The sequence below is a fragment of the Saccostrea cucullata genome, unplaced genomic scaffold (assembly GCF_032062105.1).
Source record: "Saccostrea cucullata isolate Sc308-1 unplaced genomic scaffold, CSIRO_AGI_Scuc_v1 ctg769, whole genome shotgun sequence".
In the NCBI taxonomy this organism is placed as follows: domain Eukaryota; kingdom Metazoa; phylum Mollusca; class Bivalvia; order Ostreida; family Ostreidae; genus Saccostrea; species Saccostrea cuccullata.
Genome location: NW_026935864.1, coordinates 578197 through 589302, shown reverse-complemented (window position 1 = coordinate 589302; position 11106 = coordinate 578197). Strand labels below are relative to the sequence as shown.

General features: G+C 33.1%; 1 protein-coding gene across 1 annotated transcript; it reads right to left on the bottom strand.

Annotated features, from left to right (window-relative positions):
• Window positions 1-6142: 6142 nt before the first annotated feature.
• On the bottom strand, window positions 6143-8902 carry LOC134244100 (uncharacterized). The gene has a single exon (XM_062726377.1). It carries the CDS (start codon window positions 8814-8816, stop codon window positions 6612-6614), a length of 2205 nt encoding a protein of 734 aa, XP_062582361.1. The 5' UTR covers window positions 8817-8902; the 3' UTR covers window positions 6143-6611.
• Between the last annotated feature and the right edge of the window lie 2204 nt (window positions 8903-11106).

Here is an 11106-nt window from a genome sequence, read left to right as displayed (position 1 = left end):
AAAAACCTTCGATTTACGCCGACGATTTTTTGTCTCTACTTTAGGTATTTATTCCGTGTAGTTTAAGCTTTCTATGGCTTTTAGAATGGTAACCTATAAATAATTCATATATTTAACTCTTATACTTGATACTTTGTCTACCTTTTAATGGTCCGAAACAGTCCTGTATACAGTTCTGTAATGTCGGTTTAAAAGAGTTCCATTTCGACGTCCGTAACCACAAACAGCTATTTGTTAGCGTTGAGAGGTAAGTAAATGATCAGGAATTGAAGCTGAATGTACGATTAATTATTGAATACCATTTAAAATTATTTTTAAAACTGGGGAAAGTATAAATTACACAAAAAATACCCAAAGTGAGCAATAAAAAATCGTCGGCGTAAATCGAAGGTTTTTACAACGCTTGGATCTGTAGCTCTCTGCTTTATCTGTCCGAATTTTCTCAAGCAGAGAGCTACAGTTCTGCAGCTAGGTCAGATTACGCTTTTTTATAATCCGCTTCGGCCAAATCATTCGATGATAACCTGGTTTGGGTCAGTTAACGCTTAATAATCCGCGAAGCGGATTATAAAAAAGCGTAAACTGACCAAAACCAGGTTTTCATCGAATAATTTGGCTAAGAATTAGGGTCATTCCTTATAATTTAATTTTAAAATAATTAAACAACTGTGGGTGTAAAATTGTGTTGCTTTTTATGAGTTTAAATTTGCCGCTCAATAATACATCCCTAGTAACGGAAGTGATATGAAACAAGGGGAGGTAATAACTGATACACAGAACTAGCAGCCATGATGTTTGTGTACACGAGGTAAGATCGAGCTACTGTTTGAAGTTAAAGGTACATTTATTAAATCTGGAATTTCCCATGAATACCAAGGACTGGAAATGGGGGATTGTATATATGGATACAGATGATCCAGCTGGTTGTTGAGGGGGTGTGTCCCCATACCAAACCAGGTTATTAAGAAATAACTTGCGTTCCTTTTTGGTAATCAACCAATGAGAAACTAAAATAAAATCAAAATTAAATTATTCAAGTCTATCTGGCTTTAGAAACTGAAATCTTTTAAACAAAGCGATGCATTACATTTATTTACCTTTTATCATCTGATTATAAGTATTAAACTTTACTTAATATATTAAGACTTGAATTATAATACAATTTTAGCGCCAACAAATTATCAAAAGTATGACTATAAACAATATAAAGTTTATAATATTATTGTGAATATCTCTTTTTTTTTTACCCTGCTCCGTGCCCCAAGTTTTGATATATTAAATCTTTGATACTTTTTTTTTTATAAATATCAAAATATATTCCACATTTTTTTTAAACAATATCTTGATCTGTTTATATTAAACATCAACTGAAATTGAAAAATAATATTTACAATAATCATATTTCTTTGATTTTTCTTTTTTCTAAAAAGACTTGAAAAAGTATGCTTGAAATTGTTTGTCGGAAAAGCTTAATATTTGTGAAATCTTTTTTTAACCATTCATTTTAAAGCATTATATGCAGGAAATGCAATAAAACAAATGAAAGTAAAGAAAAGGCAAGGAAATGTTAAATAAAATATTACCCTCTCATCATGGAAAAATATTATCCTACTTGTACAGATTACCGAAAGTGTCAGGATCCGCCTCCAGCAGATGTTTACGGACAACAGCAACAACAAGGAGTTGAAATCGGACAACAAACATATGGACAACCTCAGGCTTACGGACAACAAGTATATAGCCAACCCTGGGCTCACGGAAAACCTCAGAATTACGGCCAAGGTTACGGACAGCCTCAGATATGTGAAAAGGGACATCATTCACTACAAGATGCAACGGACAACAGAGTATTAGACACTAAATTGTAAACAACATTTGTATTTATACTAATATTTCCCATTTACGAGGGCGTTCAATAAATAATGTCTTTGGAGCTCGGAAAGAAAGATAAACACGCTTTTCTATGATTTAGTCTGAATAAGTTGACTAAAATATTCTCATTAAATTAAAACACATGTCTGAAACATTTTTATTTAATTTCTAATTGTTTTGAGAACACATTTTTGAGTATGACCCTTCTTATACTGAAATATGGCAGATTCTATGATTTGCTGTACTTGTTTTTTTTCTTTCTGATAGATGTTTATCTAAGTTTGGGAAATGAAACAAGTCAAAGGTGGAAAGATCTTGCAAATTTTATTGGTGTGACAAAACATTAACTGTCTGTTTATCCCCAAAATCCTTTACTCTTCATGACCTGTGGGTTTGGACGCTGTCACGAAGACATCTAATGTAGTGAATTCCTCATTCTGTTTCCTTCATCTCATAAAACTTTCATTGTTTTGCAAAAAATTAATATATTGTTTTCTAAACTCCTCCAACAATTTAACTTCCTACCCGAATATTAATTTGAACTGTTTGACCGGTACTGCTAATATTTCAGAAAATGTCATATAAAACTGTTTAAGTGCTCTTGCAATTCTTTGCTTTTTTAGGCCTTTGCAGTCTTGTTAACGGCATCTATTGTAAATTTGTTTTGAGTGTTTACAGCAAAATGGATTCAATTTTCATTATCTGTTTGAATTTCAGACAAACGTGGATATGTACATTTTTTGATTTTCTAATAATAATTGTTTATTTATTCCTACACGCTGTCGTTTTCACTCATTTTTAGCCGGGCTTATTGCTCAAAGGGCAATTACCGGCTTATGTGATCCTGCTCAAGGCAGGATGTTAACCCAATAGTCGCCATTTCAAAGTTACGTGCAAAAATATAGTTCTTACTCTCAACCGCTTTTGAGATATACAATGTACAAACGCTAAATAAAGCAACAAAAATAAAACGAAGTTTAATCTTTATTAAATAAACATTAGTACATTGTAGTAATGACTTTGAAAACTTCATAAGTCAAATAACATAGTTCATTAGCGTAATGATTTTTGATAATCAGTGTTACCGTAGTTTTCTACACATGCGAGGTCAAGCAGGAGAGGGAACCAGACTGGCCTGTTTGTTTACATTCAGCTGCGGTACCAGATTAATTCTGATTCTGACAAAATCGGACCGTGGTATTAGGATTGAAAAACTCACTGTCAGTGTCATTTATATTGATAGTTTTAAAATAATTTTTTCATTAGAGTATAAACGTGATTCATGTAAGAAATCCATTCTACTCTATTAATGAGCCCGGCTCTCTGTACTTCTGAGTACTTTTATTCAAAATAGAGGGTGACCTTTGAGCATTAAACTTTTTTACTATCAAATGTTTCTATAAAACAGTGTGAACTACCCCAAAATGATTTCTATCAATTTTGCTATGTGTCTTAAGGAGGAACAGGACCTTTAGCTGAAAAAAAATCCTGTCAAAGAATTTTTTCGTATTTTTTATATGACTAATTTAATATGTACCTAATATTTTAAAACGGTTCTGTCATGGGATTTCTTGACTTATTTGAAAGATATTGCCCCACAAATACCGCCCTGTATAGAGTTTGTATGGAGTTAAGATACTTCATGTCATGCCCATAACGGAATCCATCATGCGAATTTTTACGCACAAACGATATATAAATATTATAGATATCACTATATGCTCAATATACACTATATTTCAGAATATTCATCGTGTTTAAATTATCTAAAAGCAATTGTTTTCATTTATATAGTATTTGGGTGGGATAATTTCTGCATTTTTCAAGGCAGCTTCAACGACAAAAACCTCATTGGGAAAAATCTGTCAATAGATATTTCTAAATTTACGATTGAATGTCAGTCCTTCATCGTAATTATTTACTGCATAAATATCACAGGGTGAAGCTTACCTCAATATCGCACAGGACATCGTTGAATTAGACGTACATGTATGCATGATAAAAACGCTTCACGTCTGTATTTTCCGAGTGCGGGAAATCAAATGTGACGTCACACGAAAACATAAACATTCAAAATTATCTAAATAAAGAGAATCTCTGTTACTTAACACGAAAAAATATTAATTTAAAAAAATCTGCTTCAGAAATTTATCACGATACACTGACTGTGACCTGTTTATTATGAAATAAAACTGATCATGGCGGGTGTGTGTTCTTGATCTCGCTGCACTGAAAATTCAAACACTACGTCTATGACGTCACTGACGTCAAACTGCAGGGTTAAGAGAAACAAATGTGAGGATTGGGCAGCTTCACAATATCTAAATGATTGCAAGATCTTTAAAATTTTATGAATAATAATTTCTAAAATTAAATGTTTAAAAAAACAATTTAAGAGTTTAGAATAAAATTACACAAGAACTGTTTATTTTAACAGCGTTTAACATGTATATCATCACCGATTATGACGTAATATGTCTTTTTAGTCATGTGATATGTGCCCTGTGTCCCCTTAAAGTCAATGAAACATAATCAGTGATAATTTGTTGAATTTTTGCAAATATACATTGGTTGTTGTAAGTTGCCAAGGACGGTACCCATTTTTGATGCCAATTATATAACTTATGTTTATTGAAATCCATCTGTTCACCTGTCTGTAAAACAGACATTGATTGCTGTAAATTTCACATATTTCCATTAAGATGTTTTTAGGATATTAACAAGTTTTGCAGCTGCTTTAATGAAGCGTTTAATTTCTCTTTACCTTACTGATTCTTGACCATTTATTTATAATGCAGTGTCTCGAATAGACCTTGTTTTCCAGCTTCCTTCAATGAAAGTATGTGATGAAAAGTGGTCACATAAACTGTTATCAATTCATTAAAGATTCAATAATGAGAGAAAGTCAAGCTTAATGTCATACGATTTCTATGTTTTATGTCATCGTTCTAGTGACATTATTTATTGAACGCCCCTCGTATATTGAATTACGCATCTTGATAATCGTAGTATATATAAGTGAAGTTAGACACGAATAAATCATTAATTAATGTACGATGTTGAACTATCAACGTTGATTTAGAATAATTTTCAATTATGATTCATTACATAAGTATTTTATCACAATTTTTCACTCACGGTGTCGAAGCAACATAATGTACTCAACTGTGTGTAAGATCCCTGTATATGATTCCAAAATGGTCATTTATTATATGATGCTTGTTTAAATTTGTTTTTAGCCCACCTGAGATGTAGTTTCAAGTGAGCTTTTTTATACACCCTGTGCCTGGCGTCCGTCCGTCCGTCTGTTAAGATGTCAGTCCGTCCATTTGTAAAGTTTTAACATCAACTTCTACCTAAGAACAATAATTCCAAATCTAACTAAAATGGCACTAACTCTGATCCAGAAAGTATGAAACTTATGTGGAAAATCCTGGGATAGTGTTGAAATTAAATTGTTGAATTATGGCCTCTGGGGATTGGATGAGGACACAACAGGGAGTCAAAATTGAAACGTTTAAATATGTAGGGAATATCTTTTTAAAAATTCTTCTCGAGAACCATTAGGTTAGAAAAGGTGAAACTTATGTGAAAGCATACTGGGATGTAGATTACAAGTTTTGAAATCATGGCCCCGGGGGGTAAGGTTGCGTCACAAGAGGGAAAACTTGGTCAAGAATGGCAGGTCCAAAGTTACTTAGGTGGGCATTGTGGCCTATGGGCCTCTTGTTTAATGCTATATCACTCCATGACACCCTTCATGAATACATTTTTTTTTTAATTTCACGCACGTATATGGTGTCGTATATCTTTCATCCTTATCCGAGGATTTTTTCGCAAAAACGGATGAATTTTTGAATGAATGTAAAAAAAATGTTTAGTACACCACTTATTTCTGGTAAATATATTTATTTGTCATTCATTTCAATTTTCTCACCTATCGCATGATACATGAAACTGAATTGTACAAACGTACTATGTATAAATAAAATGTACTGTAAATTATAAATATATTTCAAATAAAATGCCATTTAACCATTCATTGTTGGGTTTATTAAATTTCTAAACAATTAATATTTTAAAACTTGTTTGTCCCCTTTATGACGTGTAACTTGTTGCTTTAAATCCTTGATCTATCTGGTTGAAGATGAATTTTCATGGGCAAAGAAATCTTATTGTCTTCCTCACTATCATGCAATAAATGTACACGTGTATACTGTACCTCAGAGAATGTTCGATAACGGGTTTGTATGCATAAATTAAAAAAGTCTCATTTATTAAAATTTTATTAATAATTTTACCTTCCAATCTTACTCGTGTATTACAAAATATGTTATAAAGACTACCAATTACCAGATAAAGACTCTGCTTATAATTTATTGACTGATCAAGGTCTGGGAAGATAATACATATAGTGATGTACATATAGAATATTTTTTGCATGAAATTATTGGACATAGTTAGCAAAATGTAAAAGAATTATGAAATCTAGGAAAAATTTTGTAATAAGCGAATGCAAAAAGGACACAATGAAATTGAGTTATATTTTGAATTTGTATGTTATGCAGACGTATGTATATCTCCATTTCATCATTATATGTAATCAAATATATATGAAATTAAATATTGTCTGTGAGATATTGATCTCTTGACTTTCAAAAGCCGAGCTGAAATTGGCTATAATTAATAAAGACAAACATTCACAGATAGTTTAACGATAAAAGATATTTTTTTTTAACTCAGCAATTCAACTTGTAAATGGAAATCTTCTTTCCGTTAGAAATAAAAAAGTCTTCGTATGATTGACTGAAAGACAGAAAAATGGCTCCAGGATAATCCGAGATAAGACATCGACCAGTACTTCCATCATGCATTATCTGGAAAAGTCCGCCATTTTCTAAATGTGCATTTGGTGGTTGTCCACAATATTGACAATTACCTTGTACATAAGATTGACATCTGTTGTGGCGAGCACCATATATCGTCACAGAATAAGAATCAGAATTTAAATCATATCCAAAATTATGCATACCAAACTGCAGGTTTCTACATGTACATTGGATATAAAAGTTTTGGCAGCTCTTATTTTTGCAATACACTGCATAGATGTTATTAAGTGGATCGAATGACAAACATCGAGGGCTCTTCATATTTAGGTTTTGATACCTAAATCTTTCTTCTCCAGTTATTGAGTAACAAATGACTTCTTCATTTGCACTAAGTATAACAAACCGGTCCCCTGTTTTAGACAAGGCCAATATGGGACCAGTTACTGGACTTTGAAAGGCAAACGTGTGAGCAACTGATAAAACGGGAGATATTTTATAGATGGTCACCTGAACTTGGGATGCTGTTATTATTGTGCTTTCATCTTTGTCAACGCAAAAAACGCCAAAGTCTTGTTTTAAATCAATTTCTTCAACACAAGAGGCACTGCCACTATTTGTTTTTTTTCTTATCTTCATTTTTCGAATTTTGGTTAGGCAGCTGATGTACAGAGTATCATTGGTTGGTCCAACGACCAAGAATGGCTGTCCTGTAACTTCCAAAGGAGGATTGCAAGGAATCTTTGTCCCGTCGATAGGATTGCAAAATAGCAAAGTATTTGGCGATAAAACCATTACCAGCGTTTCTTCGTTCAAGAAAATGCCAAGGCGTGAAGGTGAAGATAATTCAAATTCCGATTTCTTCACTGCTGTCAGTGACATGGAATTTGAAGAATTCTCGAAGACTTTTGAAGTTTCTGCCTTTTGTACTGTCTTAAAGATGTCAAATGAAGATAAATGCTTACCCAAGTTCCAAATAGTTCCTGACGGTTTTGTAGGCAGCTTGACGTCATCTATTTTGCTGCGTTCAAAAATCTGTTTCAGAATTGTGGTATGATCATGTTCATAATCACAGACTTCGTCTTCTGGGTTTTTAGTTTTATAATGTTGAAACTGTTCTTCCACATCTCTTATGGTTTTTGCTGCAGAGAGAAATGCTTGTTTACTGGAGCCTGTTTCTTCAATGGCAGAAAGAAGAACCTTTCCATTTTTAATCGTCAAAAGGTATTGCTTCAAATCAAAAACACATTGTTTCAACCTTTCTTCAATATCTTCATGCTTTTTCTGTAGACCTTTTTCAAACTGTCTCTGCAGTTCATCAAGTTCTATTTTAATGTTCGAAATTTCTGTCGAAACATTTTTCATTATTTCTTCACGTTTGGCGCTTTTGCTAATTATTTCCTTTTCTTTGAATTCAATGGTTTCTTCTGTTATCTTCGATATTTTAGAAAGAACATCTATAATCCCTTTGATAGCTAATTTTGACATATTTTTGGAAACTTCATCTAATGGTTCCACGTGTTCACAGTATCTATGTTGTGTTGCAAAGCAAACACTACAACAGAGGGCCTCGTGATCTAGGCAAAAGACTTCAAGATATTTACCTTGATGTAAATGACAAGGTTCATCCAAATCCGGATATTTTGGTTTATAATCTTTGTCATCAAATCGCAATGTTGAGATTTTGTGTTTTTGCAGACTACCAACAAGTTGATGAAGTTGTTTACAGGAAGGGCATATAGCCTCTGCACAGTCATTACACCATGACTCCGCCTTACTTTTTTTGTCGTCCCGCAAACAAATGGCACACATTTTTTCCTCGGATTTTTCAGCACTCGAACTTGTCAATGAGTTGACCAGTATGTTGGTTGGAAAATATTTAGCCCATTCGTCCACAACGATCCCTGGTTCCGGTCGACCAGTAACGCGACGACACACAGGGCATTCAAAGTCAAAGTTCTCTTGATCTTTTCCAATTGCAGCCCTAGATATAAAAGTCTGCAGGCATTTTTCACAAAAAGTATGACAACAGGGTAACCGTTTGGGCGTGATAATCTTTTCCAAACAAATCGGACAACTGTAAATAGTGGGATCAATTTTAGGTGTACCCTCCGCCATTTTGACTTTCAAGATTCAAAGTACATGTAGTTTCGGTTTGAGAGATAATGGTGGTCCGTTGGAACAAAAAATAATTGCATCTTTTAATTTTGTCAGTCTTTCCGTAAACAATGTACATGTTTCTCAAACAACAAATTTTGTTTAAAGTTAAATATAGTATCCTCATGTTTATTGAATGAATATAAGTAATTTGCAATTGGTTTCTTATATTAAGTATCTAGCAGTAGAAAATAAATGCCTTTGTCATCAATAACGAGAAAAACTCCAAAATTCAATAGTCTTTATTTAAAAAACATATTTTTTTAGTACTGAGGCATTAAAATTATTGATAACAAATTTATTCGCTTTCCTGCAGCAAACTTTACCATGAATGAAAGGAATTAAGTATTATCTATACTTATAAATTAACAAATTGTGCAAATAAACTCTGAAACGGCTGCACAAGAGTGCTTACTAAAGCCTGTAGGAGTACACTAGGTACAAGGTGATGTCCGTAAACTATATTCAGATTTCACTCGCATAGTAATTATCGTAAATTTAATTAAAAGTCTACTTTTATTTTCGAATAACAACCTCGAAATAGCACTGAAGAGAGAAAAGTGGAGACGGATCTAAGTAGCTGGCACTTTAAAAAAAAAAAACTGACAACAAGCAAGCGCTTATTCATTTTGTAAAGCGTCATTTATGAATTACTCAATCACAACTTGATTTAAGCGATATAAAAGAAAGAAGCTTTGGCCATTGATTAAAAAATAAATATGCAAATCCTTTCCGTTTATGTCCTATCTTGCTATTTGTTGAAAGTTCTAGAAAGTCAGGAGGCATCGAACCCGATGTCAAAAAGAAAATCGAGGCGATTGTTTATCATGATTGGACATGGAAATAAATGTTAAGAAATTAGTAACACAATGAGTATGAATATATCTTAGTAAGCTGTGCTAATGTTTTATAAATAAATGTCGATTAATGGCCATGTTATTTGTTTAGCCAAATAAATTGGTACAATGTGATTTTTAAATAATTTACTTCAATGATTTAACGGTAGAGCGCTCGCTCCGTGATCGGGAGGTCGTGAGTTCGTATCTCGGCGGCGACTAACCTAAGTCGATAAAAAATGGGTAGCAACTGTTCCTTCGCCTTGCGCTCGGCACTTTGAAGTGAAAGTTGCGGGTCCTTCGGATGAGACCTTAAAAACCGAGGCCCCGTGTCAGCGGCAGGCGTTGGCACGATAAAGATCCCTCACTGCTCAATGGCCCTGAGTGCCGAGTAAAGGTCAAAATTTGAAGCCCTTCACCGGCATACGGTGACGTCTCTATATGAGTGAAAAATTCTCGAGAGGGACGTTAAACAATATACAATCAATCAATCCATCAATCAATGCTTTAAAAATGTGTTCTTTGATAAATACATTTCAGTTGATTTTCTGCACACAGTCTTTTATTTTAAAAACCTATTTATACCTCTTAGGCCTGTATACACATTTGGGAAAAAACTAAGCTTTTTCTTTTTTAATTATTTTATATGTAGTTCATGATGTATAACATAGTACAACAGAATAAAGTTACTTTATAACGTGTAAGAAGAAGAGGCCTTTTAAAATTAAATTGATATTTGTAGAAGTGAAAAAAATATTAGGAAATGTATTTCTTACAATAATCTATTTCTGTTCCTAAACTAATTGCGGGACTTTGAAGTATTTCGTCATGCTATATATTCTATATTCCTATGTAATAAACTGTCAATAGAATATGAAAGATAGTTTTTTTAATAGTTCTGTAAAAAATAGTAATAACCCCCCCCCCCCCCCGCGCTTGCGCGGGATTTCAGCTAGTAACTTATAATGCAAGTTTCTTTGCCTAGTAAAAAATATATTTGGGTCTTCTTAAATTAAGTGCAAGTAATAATATTGATATGAAATTCTAAAAAAAAAAAAATGGCATTTCATTTTCTTTGCAGCCTAAGTATGGGGCTTATCTATTTTAAAATTTTCAAGTTTATTTAAACACCATTCATAATACTGTGACTATTGAAAAATGTTTTAATAAGTAAGAGTCTTTTGTATATAACCTTTAAAATCGAGATTAATGACATTAACTGCTACTGTTCCTTATGCGTAAAGGTGAAAATGCTCTAAATTCGAGATCCAATTCCAGGATAAGCCGGATGTCGGGATAGTCAAGATGTCAGGAAAGGCCTTTTATTAGCATGATACAGAACATTCTGAATTTTTAATAAAGTAAAACCGCAACCACAGTAAAATGGCTCGAGTGTTGCAGGAAGAGTGGAACAA

Bases quoted from the DNA above. Each gene is read 5' to 3' on its own strand.
- LOC134244100 (XM_062726377.1), bottom strand. From the start codon at position 8,816: ATGGCGGAGGGTACACCTAAAATTGATCCCACTATTTACAGTTGTCCG.